Source organism: Macaca mulatta, chromosome 12 (assembly GCF_049350105.2).
Source record: "Macaca mulatta isolate MMU2019108-1 chromosome 12, T2T-MMU8v2.0, whole genome shotgun sequence".
NCBI lineage: Eukaryota > Metazoa > Chordata > Mammalia > Primates > Cercopithecidae > Macaca > Macaca mulatta.
Window position 1 is genome coordinate 83508662 of NC_133417.1, and position 17494 is coordinate 83526155.

Genomic DNA, 17494 nt, shown 5'->3' on the forward strand with positions numbered 1-17494 from the left:
CACACACACACATGCACATACATATGATATATGTGTCAAACACACTATATATATGTAAAATCTGTGTATATATAAGTATGTATACCTACATATACATACAGTTAGATTCAATAATACTTAAATTCAACATAAATTGTCCAATTTTAGCTATGTAAATTTCTGTTTTTTTAATCAACGAAAGACTTTCTTCACTAGAGATTCCATTTTGTGCCATAGTATGAATAGTCTGGGGTGTGAAGGGTGTGAACCCAAAAGCATTTAAGATGAAATAATGACTAATTAGAATGATTCACACTATTCTAGCAAAATTAATGTGGATATGTAGAATTTCCTTATTCTTAAAACATACCTGTTATTTTTACTCCTTCCTTTGTTTCAGCTGGTATACCAACACCAAACTCATTTTCTCCAGAGACTCTGAAGTAGTAGATAGCTCCTTCTTGTAAATTGGTAACTTTGTAGGAGAGGCGGTTACAGTTGTTGGTCACAGAGACCCATGCTTTCTTGCTGGCCTCACGTTTTTCTATGTGGTAATTCTTCACTGGTGCTCCACCATCGTTTTCAGGAACATCCCAGGATAACACTGCAGACTCTTTGGTTACATCTTGCACAGCAATGTTGGTTGGAGGACCCGGGGAATCTAAAACTTTGACAACTAAGGTCAGTGAAGCAGCACTCAAAACATTCTGAATTGTTAATGTGTACTTTCCAGAGTCATTTCTGTTGGCATTTTCAATGGTCAGTGAGGTACGAGAGTCTGTGGTATCAATATAAGCTCTAGTGCGGAGGTCAGTGTCTGGCTTACTCCACAAGACATTGGGCACTGGTCTTCCTCGGAAAGGCACAGTCATGGTAAATGAGGCACCGGCCTTGACAATCAAAGTCTTCCTCATTTCACTGTCAATATCAAATACAGGTTCTTCTTCTCTTTCCTTTGCTATCTGAGGGTCGGAGCTATCACTGGGGTCACTAGCACCAACCTTATTGACAGATCTTACTCTGAAAATATATTCAGCTCCTGTTGTTAGTCCACTTATTGTATATTCTGTCCCTCGTAAGCTCTGAATGGCAGTTTTCCAGTCAGTGTCATCAGATTTTTTGTATTCAACAGTATATCCAGTTATTGGGGCCCCACCATCAAACAGTGGCTTAACCCAGGCAATAGTTATAGTTGTCTTGCCTGAGTCCACAATTTTGGGTTTAGATGGAGGAGATGGTAGGAACACTGGATCTTCTGCTCGAATTAAGGGAGAGGTTTCACTCGGAAGACTTAGGCCAGCAGCATTTTCTGCATAAACACGATATTCATATTCACATCCTTCCCGAAGTCCTGTTGATTTCACTCTCAGATCATAAACTGGTTTTTTGTTTACACGCACCCATCTTAGGCTATTTTTCTCTCGTCTTTCAATTATATATCCAGATATTTCACTACCTCCATCACTCTCAGGTCTTGACCAGCAAAGCGTCATAGATTCTTTCGTCACAGAAGTAATTTCCAAAGATGTGGGTGGACTTGGAACTGTAAATGGATCTAGTGCCTTTACAGCTACACTCTCTAGAGGCTCACCAACACCGTATTTATTAACACCAGTTACTCTAAATATATATTCATTGCCTTTGAGTAACTTGGTTACTTTACAGGATGTCGTCCGTAACTCTCCTTCACATATTGTCCATGCAAGGTGGCTTGTTTCACGTTTTTCTACGATGTAATAGTCGATATCTGCACCACCATCTTCTTGGGGGCGTCCCCAGGAAAGAGAGCATTTCTCAGCAGTGAGGCCATTTATTTCAAGTGGTCCTGCTGGTGGACCAGGCTTATCAAGTACCTTGCAATTAATGGCCACAGACCGAGTGCCGGCAACATTCTTCAGTGTTAGTACATATTGCCCAGTGTCTCGTCTTACACAGTCTTTAACTGTTAACAAAGTATGATTGTCTGTTGAGATTATTTCTGTTCTTGCTCTTTCTTCAATTTCTACACCATCCTTGGCCCAGGAAATTACTGGCAGAGGTCGCCCTGCAATGTCTGCATTTATCTTAAGGACCTCTCCAGCTTTGACAACAATAACATCTCGGAACTTGACATCCATCATAATTCTTGGAGCCTCAACATCATCTTTAACTGTAATAGGCCCAGTGGATTCAGATGGCTCACTAATTGAGTCAGCAGCATTCTTTGCAAAAACCCGGAATTCATAACGCTGATCTTCAGTAAGTTCAGTTACTTCAAAGTGTGTTTCCTGTATATTAGTATAATTGCACTTCAGCCACCGGCCATCTGGTAGTTCTCTGCGTTCAACAATGTATCCTGTGATTTTAGCTCCACCATCATAATGTGGTTTAGACCATTTAAGTGACACTGATTTTCTTGTGATATTTGTGACTTCAGGTTGTCCAGGAGGGTCACAAGGATCTCTTGCAGGGACTGGTTCACAAGATTTACTGCATTTACCGATTCCAGCAATATTCTCAGCATATACACGATACTCATACATCAGTCCTTCATCAAGGCCGGAGACTTTCATTTGAGTATCAGCAATGAGGATTTTATTTGCTTTTGACCAAAGAATGCTGCTTCTTTCTTTATACTCAAGATGATAGCCAATTACTCGACTTCCTCCGTCATTAACTGGCACTTGCCAGGTTACAAGCATGGTAGATTTTGTGGCATGCACAACTTTAGGAGTACCAGGAGGACCTGGGGGACTGAATGGATACTCTGCAACAACAGCTGAAGATTCACTGTAGGAGCTCTTTCCATAGCGGTTTTCTGCACAAACACGGAACTGATACTCACTTCCTGTGGTCAGGCGAACTATTTTAATGGATGTTCTTGCAACTGCTTGTGAAACTGTGTGCCATGTTGTAGAGGTGGTTTCTCTCTTTTCAACGATGTAATTGCTAATTTGGCAGCCACCATCATATTCTGGAGGATTCCAAGAAATGGTTATGTTGTCACAACTAACTTCATCAATACGTATAGGACCTGGAGGTCCCGGTCTGTCAAGGACAATTATAGTAAGAGGAACTGTTATGGATCCAGCACTGTTTGAAACACATAATTCATAAGTTCCAACATCTTCCCTTGAAGCTTCCTTAATAGATAGTGATGTTACAGTCTTTGAAGAAGAAACATTGACTCTAGTTGTCTCTTTAAGAGTCTGACCATCTTTTTTCCAGTTCACAGTAGCTTGAGGTCTTCCTTTGAATGGCACATCAATCTTAAGTTGTTCTCTAGCCTTTACGTTGAAAGTATGGAAAGGAAGCTCAACTGAAGGCTTTATTTCAATATCCCTTGCAATTACTGGCACTCCAAGTTGTCTTGGATCACTTCTTCCCTTTTCATTAACTGCAGCTACCCTGAAGACATACTCTTCTCCTGCAGTTAAGCCAGATATAGTTGCTTCTAGAGTCTTAACTTGTGTGCAGGTGCTCCACTTTTCACTCCCTTTAGTCTGCATTTCAACCACATAACCAATAATTTTGCTGCCACCATCACTTTCTGGTTTCTCCCACTTAATTGTAGCTGTATTACGGGTCACATCAACAAGAGTTACTCTTCCAGGTGGGAGGGGTGGTTCAGACACTTTAACGGGTTCCGTTGTTTCAGCTGGCAAACCAATCCCATATTCATTGGAAGCCAAGACTCGGAAGTAGTAGGAACATCCTTCTTGTAGATTTTCAATTCTGAAAGTAGTTTTAGTGCAATTGTTTGTAACAGTAGCATAGGCTTTTCTTGTAGTTTCTCGTTTTTCAACAATGTAGTTTGTAATCTTAGCTCCACCATCAATAAGTGGCGGTTCCCAGGACAACGTCACTGAGTCTTTCTTCACTTCTCTTACAGTCAAATTCACAGGAGCACTTGGTGAGTCAAGAACTCTGACGTTAACAAAAGCTGTTTTGGAGCCACTATTATTTTCTAATGTCAGATTATACCGACCACTGTCAAATCTGGTAACATTATCAATCACCAACATTGTAAATGAGCTGGTCACCTCGATCTGAGCCCTATCAGTGAGAATGCCTTCTGCCTTTTCCCATTTAACTTCGGGTTCTGGTCGACCTTTGATAGTGACAAATAAGCGTAAAGTAGCACTTGCACGCAGAACGACCACCTTTCTGAGATCAGCATCGAGTTCTATTTCTGGTGGCTCTATCCTCTCCTGAGCAACCACTGAACCAGGTAGAGTTGCAGGTTCACCTACACCTTCAGAATTGATGGCACAAATACGGAAGTTATATTCAGTATTTTCTTTAAGCTTGGTCACTGTGAACTGCTTTCCTTGTAGTCCTGTTGGTGGAGTACAAGTTGTCCATTCATCTGCAGCAGCTTCTTTGACCTCTACAACATAGCCTTTAACAGGTGCACCACCATCATAAATTGGCTTACTCCATGCCAGGGAGACAGAAGATCTGGAAGTGTCCGTCACTTTTGGATTGCTTGGTGGACCTGGTGGATACAAGGCATCACATGCACGGTAGAAAACAGATGGCTCACTAGGTTCTCCCACACCAGCTGCATTTTCAGCAGCAACTCTGAATTCATAGGAATGGCCTTCGGTAAGACCAGTTACCCTGAGCCGGAGATCCGTTAATGTTTTCTTGTTGCACTTGGTCCATCTAACGCCTTCCTTATCTCGTTTTTCAAGAATGTAGCCCTCAATTTCAGCACCTCCATCGTCTACTGGGCGTGCCCATGTTACTACCATAGAATCTTTGGTGATTGCTGAGACTTCAGGTGTTGAAGGAGGACCTGGTGGCTTATAAGGATTACAGGCTGTAACAGGCCCAGATTCCAAGGGCTCTCCAATTCCGTATTTATTCACAGCCATGACACGGAAAATGTACTCATTACCAGGAAGAAGTTTAGTAACTTTGTAGTTAAGGGCCTGTACCTCAGTTGAAACCTGGGTCCAAGAGAGTCGGCTTGTCTCCCTCTTTTCAATGATGTAATGTGAAATATTAGCACCACCATCTTGCAAAGGTGGGTTCCATGCCAGGTAACATTTTTCTGCAGTAACTCCAGTAACTTTCAGAGGCCCTTCAGGAGGCCCTGGCCTGTCAAGTACCTTTACAGTGATGGGTATAGACTTTGTACCACCAACATTGCTGAGTTTCAGAATATATTGTCCTCCATCAGTCCGTATACAGTCTTTGACAACAAGAGTTGTTTTCTGAATAGTAGATTTAATTTCCATTCTAGCAGCTGTTTCTTCAAGTTCTTTTCCATCTTTTGACCAAACAACATCAGGTATAGGTTTGCCACGGATGTCGGCTTCAAGAACAAAAGTCTCTCCTGCATGAACAACGATGACATCTTTATATTTTGGATCCAGAGAGGCATTTGGTGCATCAATTTCATCTCTTGCAGTAATGGCACCACTACTTTCAGATGGTTCACTAAAGTTTCCAGCTGCATTTCTTGCAATTACTCTAAATTCATATCTTTGGTCTTCTACAAGTCCACTCACTGTAAATTCAGTTTCTAATACGTTGGTAAAGCTGGCTTTCATCCAGCGGCCATCAGGTAGATCTTTCTTTTCTACAAGGTAACCTGTTATTTTGCTACCACCATCATAGGCAGGTTTCTTCCATTTCAGTGTGACATTGTTTCTTGTAATAACAATGGCTTCAGGGCGACCAGGTGGGTCACATGGATCACGAGCAATATAGCATTCCGACACTTTGCTAGGCTTGCCAATGCCAACAATATTTTCAGCAGAAACTTTGAACTCATACTCAAGGCCCTCATCAAGCCCAGTTGTTTTGAATTTGGTGTCCTGAATGGGGGTCTTATTTAACTTGACCCATAAAATACTGTTCTTTTCTTTCTGTTCAAGATGGTAGCCAATAATTTTGGTGCCTCCATCATGAACTGGCTCATGCCAGTGCACAAGCATTTGATCTTTTGAGATTGATGTCACAAAAGGAGTTCCAGGTGGTCCAGGTTCTTTAAATGGATACTGTACAATAACTGGCTTAGAATCCAGTGGGGCACTTTTTCCATACCTGTTTTCAGCAAAAATTCTAAACTGGTACTCCGTGCCTGTTTTCAGTTTGGTTATTTTAATTGTTGTTCTTGCAACTGTTGCTGATACCATGTGCCAAGTGGTGGTGGTTGTATCTCGCTTCTCTACAATGTAGTTGCTTATTTGGCAGCCACCAGTATAGGCTGGAGGTTCCCAAGATATGACTACAAAGTCTGCACTAACTTCATCAAACCGAACTGGGCCAACTGGAGGTCCAGGCTTTTCTAAAACGATAACACTGAGATTTTCTGTTGCTGTGCCTGCACTATTTGTTGCTGTTATGGTGTATTTTCCAAAGTCATCTTTGTTACCTTCTTTAATGTGCAAAACAGTTGAGGTAGCTGTTTCTTCAACGTTTACTCTTGTTGTCTGTTTAAGAGGCTCACCATCTTTGACCCAAGAAACGTTAGGTCTTGGTCGGCCTATAACTGGAATTTCTATTTTAAGATCTTCTCCAGCTTGGATACTATATGTGTTAAATGGTAACTTTAAACTAGGCTGTATAGTCAAGTCCTTGGCTATGACAGGAACACCCAGCACTCTTGGATCGCTTTTTCCTTTCTCATTATAAGCTTTGACACGGAACTGATATTCTTGTCCAGAACTCAAACCAGTAACAACTGCATTACAGACTTTGGATTCCGCCACAATGCTCCATTTTTCAGTTCCTTTGGGCTGCATTTCAACAACATACCCCAGGATTCTGCTACCACCATCATGTTCAGGTTTCTCCCACATAAGTGATGCACTGGTCTGGGACACATCAGTGAGTGTAACCTTTCCTGGTGGGGAAGGAGGTTCAGCAGCTTTCACGGCATCAACAGTTTCCACTGGAACACCAACTCCAAATTCATTTTCAGCCATGACTCTGAAGTAATAAATGGCTCCTTCTGTAAGATTTTCCACTTTAAAACTTGTTTTGCTGCATTTACTACTCACATTAGCATATGCTTTTCTGGTTGACTCACGTTTGTCAATCACATAGTTCTTGACCTTTGCACCTCCATCAATGATGGGTGGCTCCCATACCAGGAGGACAGAATCTTTTCTCACTTCTTTGACTGCCAAATTCTGTGGTGGTCCTGGAGTGTCAAGAACTTTCACAGTTACAAAAGCAGACTTTGATCCACTGCTGTTTTCCAACTTAAGAATGTATTTTCCAGCATCATTTCTATCACAGTTATCTATTGATAGTTGGGTATAGTTTACTCCCTTTTCAATTTGGACCTTATCTGTGAATTCACCTTCCTCTCGAGACCAAGTGATCTCAGGCGTTGGACGACCTTTGAATGGAATGTGAATTCTGGCAGATCCACCAGCTCTTACAACAATTCCTTTTCTTAATTCAGAGTCAAGGTCAAGTTCAGGTGCTTCAAGTTTGTCTTCTGGTTTCACAGTACCAGGAACTGATGTAGCCTCACCTAAACCAACTTTGTTGAGGGCACAGACTCGTATTTTATACTCTTGGTGTTCAGTGAGTTTTGAAATTTCAAATCGAGTAACTCTTAGGCCAGTCTGTGGAGTAACTATTTGCCATTCTTCTTCATCTGCTTTACAGATTTCTACTACGTATCCCAGGATCTCACTGCCACCGTCATAGATGGGTTTACCCCAGGCAAGTGTGATTGAATTTTTGGTGGTGTCTACAATGTGTGCATTGGTGGGTGGGCCAGGTTTGAACACAGGATCACAGGCTTTATAATAAACTGTAGCTGGACTTGGTTCCCCAACTCCAGCAGCATTTTCTGCAGAGACCCTGAATTCATACTCATGATCTTCTGTTAATCCTGTCACTCTTAGACGCAAATCTGTAATGCGGCGTTTATTACATTTTATCCATCGAATGCCACTTCTGTCTCTTTTCTCTACAATGTAACCAATAATCTCACTTCCACCATCACTATCTGGACGGTTCCAACAGACGGTCATGGAGTCTTTGGCAATATTTGTGACTTCCAAGCTTTTTGGTGGTCCAGGAAGCACAAATGGATTTTTCATTAGTACTGGTGCAGATTCCAAAGGCTCTCCAACACCATATTTGTTGACAGCCATTATACGGAAAATATATTCATTACCTTCTAAGAGTTTGGTAACTTTCAGAGAATTGGTCACAACTTCTGAAGCAACAACAGTCCAGGCAAGTCGACTGGTTTCTCGCTTTTCAACAACATAGTGAGAAATGTCACTGCCACCATCTTGAAGTGGTGGAGACCATGTTAAAGAGCATTTTTCAGAAGTGACTCCAGTAACCTGGACTGGCCCTTCTGGAGGTCCTGGTCTATCTAATACTTTTACATTTACTGGGAATGACTTAGAACCTGCAACATTGGAAGCTCTTAAAATATACTGCCCACCATCAATTCTAATTGCATCTTTTACAATAAGTAAAGCCTTGAAGTCTGTGTTCTTTATTTCACATCTAGCAGATTCTTCAATTTCCTTATCTCCTCTTAACCACTCAATGGTAGGTAGGGGCTTTCCATGGACATCAGCCTCAAGTCTGAATGTTTCTCCAGCATTTACCACAATTGTGTCTCTGAATTTTGGATCCATTGAAATTCTTGGGAGTTCAACTTCATCCTTGGCAGTTATTGGTCCAGTACTGTCAGAGGGTTTACTTATTGCACCAGCGGCATTCTTTGCAATGACTCTGAATTCGTATCTTTGATCTTCAGTAAGACCTGACACAGTAAATTGAGTTTCAATGACATTTGTAAAGCTGGCTTTCATCCAACGACCATCAGGCAAATCACGTTTCTCTACAATGTAGCCTGTAATCATACTTCCACCATCATATACAGGTTTGGTCCACTGTAAAGTGATTTCATTTCTTTTAACCATTATTGGTTCTGGGGTTCCTGGTGGGTCACAGGGATCTCTGGCTACATAGCATTCAGAATTCTTGCTTGCTTTGCCTACACCAACAATATTTTCTGCATACACTCTGAATTCATATTCAATGCCTTCTTCAAGATTCTGTGCTTTGAATTGGGTGTCATGAATAATAGTTTTGTTGACCTTTGTCCACAAAATACTATTTCTTTCTTTTCTCTCCAGGTGGTAACCTATGACTGGGCTTCCACCATTGTTGACTGGTTCATGCCACTGTATGACCATGGAGTCTTTGGAAATGGCTGTGGCAAATGGTGTACCTGGAGGGCCTGGTTCTTTGTAGGGATATTGAGCTACAATTGGATCAGATTCTAAGGCAAAACTTTGTCCATATCTGTTTTCGGCAAATATTCTAAATTGGTATTCTGTACCAGTTTTCAGTTTGGTCACTTTGAGTGTAGTTCTAGCAACAGTAGCAGAAACAACATCCCATACTGTGGTGGTTGTATCTCTTTTCTGAACAATGTAATTGGTGATTTGGCAGCCCCCTGTATATAATGGAGGGTTCCAAGATAATGTAATACTTTCAGCACTGACATCATCAAATTTAACAGGTCCTTTTGGAGGATCAGGTTTATCTAGAGTTACAATTTCGATGGATGCTGTCTTCTGACCAACAATATTGGCAACCATGATTCCATATTGTCCACCATCATCCTTATGAGTTTCTTTAATACTGAGTGTGGTGAGATCCAGTGAATCAGTAACATTGATTCTTGTGGTCTGCTTCAGTGGGAGACCATCTTTAGTCCAGGTAATTGTTGGCTTAGGACGTCCAGAAATTGGCACTTCTATTTTCAAATCTTGGCCAACCTGTACACTGTAACTACTGAATGCAGGTTTTACATCTGGCTCAATTACCAGATCTTTGGCAACTATTGGAACTGCAAGGGACCGAGGGTCACTTCTCCCCTTTTCATTTACAGCAACAACTCTAAAAAGATATTCTTCCCCTTGAGTTAGGTTGGAAATTACTGCTTCAAGAGACTTTACTCGAGCACACTCTGACCATTTCTCACTGTGTTTAGCTTGCATTTCCACAATATACTGAATGATTTTACTGCCACCATCATGTTCAGGTTTTGTCCAACTCAGAGAGACACTGTTTCTGGTGACATCATCCACAGTTATTTTTCCAGGAGGTTGTGGGACTTCTGCAACCTTAATTGGATCAGCAGTCTGGGCAGGAAGGCCAATACCATACTCATTCTCAGCTGTGACTCTGAAGTAATAACTGCAACCTTCTTGGAGCTCATCGATTTTCCAAGAATTCTTATGGCAATTAGTTACAACAGCAGCATATGATTTTCTTGTGGCTTCACGTTTCTCAACAATGTAATTTTTTATTTTGGATCCCCCATCCAACAAAGGAGGTTCCCATGTAATTGATACTGAGTCTTTGGTGATTTCTGTGACTTTCAGGTTAACAGGTGGACTTGGCGTGTCCAGAACTCTCACAGTAACAAAGGCAGACTTTGTTCCACTGCTGTTTTCTAATGTAAGTGTATATTTTCCACTATCATATCGGTTGACATTGTCAAGAACAAGAGAGGTGAAACTGCTAGTGACATCAATTATAGCTGCATCTCGAATTTCACCATCCATCTTTCCCCATTTAACTTCTGGTGTAGGACGACCTTTTATAGGAACAAATAACCTTAAGGAGCCACCTGCCCTTATATTTATGATTTTCCTTAGTTCTAGGTCAAGATCAATGTCTGGTGCTTCCAATTTTTCTTCAACTATAATAGGTCCAGGGACATCGGCATGTTCTCCAACTCCAGCTTTATTAATAGCACAGATACGGAAGTTGTATTCATGCTTTTCCAACAGCTTTTCTACTTCTATGTTTGTTTTATTAATTCCCGTTGGTGGAGTGCACATTGTCCATTCACCAACACTCACATCACATTTTTCAACAATGTATCCTTGGATTTCACAGCCACCATCATATATTGGTTTGCTCCAAGATAGGAATACTGAAGATCTGGTAATATCTATGACTTTGGGGTTGTTTGGAGGTCCTGGTTTATAAATAGGATCACAAGCCTTTTGGTATGCAGAAGGAGGGCTTGGTTCACTAAGTCCAGCAGCATTCTCAGCAGAAACTCTGAACTCATAATTGTGATTTTCTAAGAGTCCAGTTACTCTCAGGCGCAACTCTCCAATCAGACGCTTATGGCATCTTGTCCATCTAATGCCTTCTTTATCCCGTTTCTCAAGAACATATCCAAGAATTTCACTGCCACCATCAGATGCTGGTCTTTCCCATACAACAATCATTGAGTCCTTGGTCACTGTTGTGACTTCTGGAGCTTTTGGTGCATCTGGTACTACAAATGGATTCTTGGCAATTACTGGCTCAGATTCAAGAGGTTCACCAACACCATATTTGTTTACCGCCATTATACGGAAAGTATATTCATTGCCTTCAAGAAGCTTAGTAACCTTGCAGCTGAGAGTCTGCACATTGGCATCAACCACAGTCCAAACTAAGCGGCTGGTTTCTCTCCTTTCCACAATATAATTTATGATATCACTCCCACCATCCTGAAGTGGAGGTTTCCAAGCTAGTGTGCATTTTTCTGCTGTAACTCCTGAGATAACAACAGGTCCTTCAGGTGGCCCTGGTCTATCAAGAACCTTGACATTCACAGTAACTGATCTCTCTCCTGCAACATTTTTGGCCTTCAGTATGTAATTTCCACTGTCGACACGTACTGCATCTTTTACACTGAGACTGGTGGCAAAGTCAGTGCTCTTTATTTCTAATCGAGCTGTGTTTGAAAGCTCCTGATCACCTTTTATCCACTGAATGGTTGGTATTGGTTTGCCATAAATATCTGCATCAATCTTGAATGATTCACCAGCATGAACCACGATTGTGTCTTTGTATTTTGGATCCATACTTATTCGTGGTGGATCTACCTCATCTCTAGCTGTTATTGCCCCTGTGCTTTCTGAAGGCTCACTAAACACTCCTGCGGCATTTCGGGCTATAACCCGGAACTCATATCTGTGATCTTCAACTAGGCCAGTTACTTCAAAATGAGTGTCAATAATATTTGTAAAACTGGCTTTCATCCAACGGCCCTCAGGTAATTCTTTCTTCTCAACAATATAACCAGTGATCTTGCTTCCACCATCATAGGTGGGTTTCTTCCACTGAAGAGTCACAGAATTCCTTGTGACAATGATTGCCTCTGGCCGTCCTGGTGGATCACATGGGTCACGAGCCACATAACATTCTGATACTTTACTCGGCTTGCCAATGCCCACGATGTTCTCTGCGGAGACTCTAAATTCATATTCAACACCTTCTTCAAGGCCAGTTGTCTTAAACTTGGTTTGAGGAATAGGTGTTTTATTCAACTTAACCCAGAGGATACTATTTCTTTCCTTGCGTTCTAGATGATAGCCAATGACTCTGCTTCCTCCATCACTGACCGGCTCATTCCATTGTACTTCCATGCTGTCCCTGGAGGACAGTGTGACAAGTGGAGTGCCAGGAGGACCAGGAACTTTGAATGGATATTGGGCTACAATAGGCTCTGAATTGAGGTAGGTACTCTTTCCGTATCTGTTTTCAGCTGCAATTCTAAACTGATATTCACATCCAGTCTTCAGTCTGCAAGCCTTTATTGTTGTCCTTGCAACTGTAGCTGATACAATTTGCCAGGTGGTTGTGGAAGTGTCCCGTTTCTCAACAATATAATTATTGATAGAACTTCCACCATCATACTTGGGTGGGCCCCAGGAAAGAGTAATACTATCAGCTGTCACTTCATCCATTTTAACTGGTCCAGTTGGAGGCCCTGGTTTGTCAAGGACAATAACATTAAGGGTTTCAGTAGCTTCACCAGCTGAGTTAGTCAGTTTAACCACATAATGGCCAACATCTTCTCGGCAGGCATCCTTTATTGTCAGTAGTGAATTATTTTCTGTGCTCTCTGCATTTACCCTAGTTGTCTGCTTCAGTGGTACATCATCTTTATGCCAGATTACAGCTGGGGTAGGGCGGCCAATGAATGGAACATCAACTTTTAGGTCTTCACCTGCCAGTACAGTGAAAGTATTGAACAGGAGTTTGAAGGCTGGTGGAATGACAAGATCTTTGGCGATCACTGGCACACTCAGTTGTCTAGGATCACTGATGCCCTTTTCATTCTGAGCTGAAACACGGAAAGAGTATTCTTCACCCTGAATTAATCCAGTGATAGTGGCTTCAGTGACCTTGACTGTGGCACACGTGGCCCATTTGTCACTGCCTTTGCTCTGCATCTCCACAATGTAGCCTAGAATTCGGCTGCCTCCATCATGCTCTGGCTTCTCCCAAGAGAGTGACACACTATTTCTTGTGACATCCATCAAAGTTATTTTTCCTGGAGGAAGAGGTCGTTCTGATGCTTTCACAGATTCCGCGGTTTCAGCAGGCAGCCCAATGCCATATTCATTTTCTGCGAGAACCCTGAAATAGTAGCTACAGCCTTCTTGAAGCTGGTCTACCTTCCAGGAAGTCTTGTGGCAGTTTGTTGCAACAGTTGAATATGCTTTTCTTGTTGATTCCCGCTTTTCAACAATATAGTTCTTGATTTTTGAACCTCCATCAAGGAGAGGTGGGTCCCATGTCAGTGTGACAGATGTCTTAGTGACCTCCTTTACCTTCAGATTCTGTGGAGGGCCTGGTGTATCAAGAACTCTAACGTTGACAAATGCAGACTTGCTGCCTGAACTATTTTCTACAGTTAGTATGTATTTGCCACTGTCAAATCTGTTTACATTTCCAACAATAAGCAGTGTGTAAGAGCTTGTGGATTCAATGCTAGCTTTATCTAAAGATTCTCCGTGTTCCCGGGCCCACTTCACCTCAGGTGCAGGCCTTCCTTTGATTGGAACAAAAAGTCTCAGCGTGCAGCAGGCCCTTATCGTAACAACTTTGCGCAGGTCAGCATCCAGTTCAATTTCTGGAGGCAGCATTCTGTCTTCAGCCTTCGGAGTTCCAGGAACAAGGGCGGGTTCCCCAAGTCCTTCGGAATTCATGGCATAGATGCGAATCTTATATTCCTGATTCTCTGTGAGGCCAGTGATAGTATAAGAAGTTGCCTTGAGTCCTGCTGGTGGAGTGACAATCTGCCATTCATCTTCCTCTGGCAGGGCAATCTCAACCATATACCCAGTGATTTCTGATCCACCATCATAGATAGGTTTATTCCAAGCGATTGAAATGGATGATCTGCTTGTATCTAGAACACGTGGGTTACCTGGTGGTCCGGGTTTAAACACAGTGTCACAAGCCTTGTAAAATGGACTGGTAGGACTTGGTGCACTAATTCCAGCAGCATTTTCAGCCATAATCCTGAACTCATATTCATGTCCTTCTGTCAGTCCAGACACTTTATATCTTAAATCAGTAAGAGTTTTTTTGTTGCATTTAATCCAGCGTTGGCCAGCTTTATCACGCCGTTCCACAATATAATTGATGATTTCACTTCCACCATCAGAATCAGGATGTCCCCAGCAGACAACCATCGAGTCTTTAGTAATAGCTGTCACTTCAGGGTTTTTGGGCGGATCAGGGGGTCCATAAGGATTCACTGCAAGCACAGGCTCTGATTCCAGTGGCTCTCCCACTCCATATTTATTTACAGCCATGACACGGAATATGTATTCATTGCCTTTCAAGAGTTTAGTGACCTTTAGCTTTGTTACTTGGACTTCTGAGGCTACATTTGTCCATGCCAATCTGCTGGTTTCACGTTTCTGTACTATGTAATGATCAATTTTGGCACCTCCATCATCCAGTGGAGGCAACCATGATAGTACACACTTTTCTGATGTCACTTCAGTTACAGCCAAAGGTCCTTCAGGTGGGCCTGGTCTGTCAAGAACTTTGACATTGAAAATGTGTTTAGCAAAGCCACCAGGATTAGTTGCTGTAAGGGTATAGGCACCACTATCCCTTCTTGTTGAATCTTTGTTTACCAGATGAGTAGAGAAATCTGCAATTTTTATTTCTAACTTTGCTGTGCCTTCCAGCTCTTTTCCATCTTTGGTCCATTCCATTGTTGGAGGTGGGCGGCCTGAAACATCAGCTTCCAGTCTGAATGTTTCACCTGCTTTTAATATAACTGTGTCCTTAAATTTAACATCCACCTTTATCTTTGGTGCTTCAATGTCATCCCTGCAAGTGATAGCATCAGATGGCTCAGAAGGTGGACTGATGGCACCTGCAGCATTTTTGGCAATCACACGGAATTCATATGCAGCATCTTCTGTTAGGCCACTGACTGTAAATTCATTCTCCAAAATGTTGCTGAAGTTGGCCTTCAGCCACCGTCCATTAGGAAGGTCTCTCTTTTCAACAATATAACTGGTAATTTTAAAGCCCCCAGTATATTCAGGCTTAGCCCATTTAAGTGTCACTGTGTGTCTTGTAATATTTAGAGGTATTGGTTTTCCAGGTGGGTCGATGGGATCCAGAGCCAACATAGGCTCCGATGGCTTGCTTGGCTTGCTTTTGCCTGCCATGTTTTCTGCAATCACCCGGAATTCATAAGCAATACCATCTGTAAGTCCACTTGATTTGAAAATGTTGCCTGGTACTAAAGCTTTGCTCACAGTCTGCCAGAGAATACCATTTCGTTCTTTTCTTTCAACGTGATATCCTAAAATAGGGCTTCCACCATCAGAAAGTGGCTCATGCCAGCTAATGGTCATTGAATCCTTGGTAACTGCAGTTACCTGAGGGGTACCAGGAGGTCCAGGAACCTTAAATGGATAGTTGGCAACTATACATGCTGATGTGATGCCTGGTCCGACTCCATATCTATTCTGAGCTTTTACACGGAACTGATACTCTAATCCAGTAGTAAGGCGGGTGGCTTTATAGGTAGTACGTATAACGGTGGTTGCTAACTCAACCCAGGTAGTACTGTCAGTCTGCCGCATCTCCACTACGTAGTTGCTTATTGGTACACCACCATCGTTCTCAGGGGGATCCCAAGAGAAGGTTACAAAATCAGATGAAACTTCATCAAATTTGATTGGTCCAGTAGGTGGCCCTGGGATATCATGGACTTGAATGGTGATGACATCACCAACCTCTCCTACAATGTTCCTTGCTGTTAATGGATAGGGCCCACTATCACTTCTGACACACTCATTGATATTTAAAATGGTTGAAGTTGCTGTGGTTTCAAAATTAACTCTCTGTGTCTGTTTAAGAATTTGGTCTCCTTTTTTCCATGTCACTGTGGGCTTGGGTCGACCGAGCACTGGAATTTCAACTTTGATGTTGTCACCAGCTCTGGCAATGACCAGTTTCTGATAGATGCCACGGAGATCCAGCTCTGGAAGCATTGTCTGCTCCTTGACAATGACGGGTCTGCTTTCTCTAGGGGCACTTCTCCCCGCGCTGTTCACTGCCATCACTTGGAAGGTGTATTCCTCTCCTTCAGTTAGATTCCTCACAACACATTCTAACCCTTTCACGGTTGTGATGTGGGTCCACTGGTCAGAGCCTTTTCTTTGGGCTTCAATCACATAGCCAGTGATCTTGCTGCCACCATCGTGTTTGGGCTTAGGCCATGCCAGGCTGACAGTGCTCTTAGTTATGTCCATGATGTTAAGGGTGTCTGGTGGAGATGGTGCTTCAGAGGCTTTTACAGGCTCTGTAGTTTCTCTTGGCTCACCAATTCCATATTCATTCTCTGCCATCACTCTGAAGAAGTATTCACACCCTTCAGACAAGCCGGTAACTTTATATGTGCATTTATGGCACTTAGTGGTGACTGTGGAATAAGATTTCCGTGTTGCTTCACGTTTCTCTACAATGTAATTTGTTATACGTGAGCCTCCATCTATCAGAGGGAGGTCCCAGTGCAGGGTGACACTGTCCTTTGTGATGTCTGTAGGCCGCAGGTTGAGGACTGGGCCTGGCGTGTCCAAGACTCTGACATTCACAAAGCCACTTTTCTTCCCAGCCGGGTTTTCAATGGTCATGACAAATTTACCGGTATCATATCTGTTACATTCTGGGATAATCAGAAGAGTAAATGATTCTGTATTTTCAATGTTGGCTCGGTTTTTCAGGTTGATGTTATCTTTGGTCCATGTCACTTCAGGAGCAGGACGACCTTTAATCGGCACAAATATTCTAATACTGAGTCCTGCTCTAACAACAAGTGTTCTTCGAAGCTCGGCATCTAGTTCAAAATCAGGAGCCATTTCCCGTTCTACAATTTCAACATCTGGAATCACCGCTGGCTCCCCAACACCTGCATCGTTGATGGCACTGATTCTAAAGTTGTATTTTTCTTTAGTCTGAAGATCAGTAACAACGAACTGAGTGATTCTGAGGGCAGTTCCTGTGGTATCTTTTATCCAGGCCTCGTCTCCTACTTTTTGATGCTCCACAACATAGCCAGTGATTTCAAGTCCACCATCATAATGAGGCTTGCCCCATGCCAAAGAAGCAGATTTCTTGGTCGTATCAGTGACATGCGGATTTGAAGGTGGTCCTGGAGGATCTGAAAAAGAAACAAAGACACAAAAGTATATATTCAGAG

The 17494-nt window shown here is 42.4% G+C and overlaps 1 protein-coding gene across 4 annotated transcripts in view; it reads right to left on the reverse strand.

The window, feature by feature from the left end:
- TTN (titin) overlaps window positions 1-17494 on the reverse strand; it is a 273480-nt gene that overhangs the window by 34234 nt on the left and 221752 nt on the right. For all 4 annotated transcript variants that reach the window (XM_015110458.3, XM_077957272.1, XM_077957273.1 and 1 more), the window contains one exon: window positions 350-17455. In XM_015110458.3, the coding sequence (XP_014965944.3) occupies window positions 350-17455 (17106 nt within the window). The remainder of the gene's footprint in view (window positions 1-349; window positions 17456-17494) is intronic.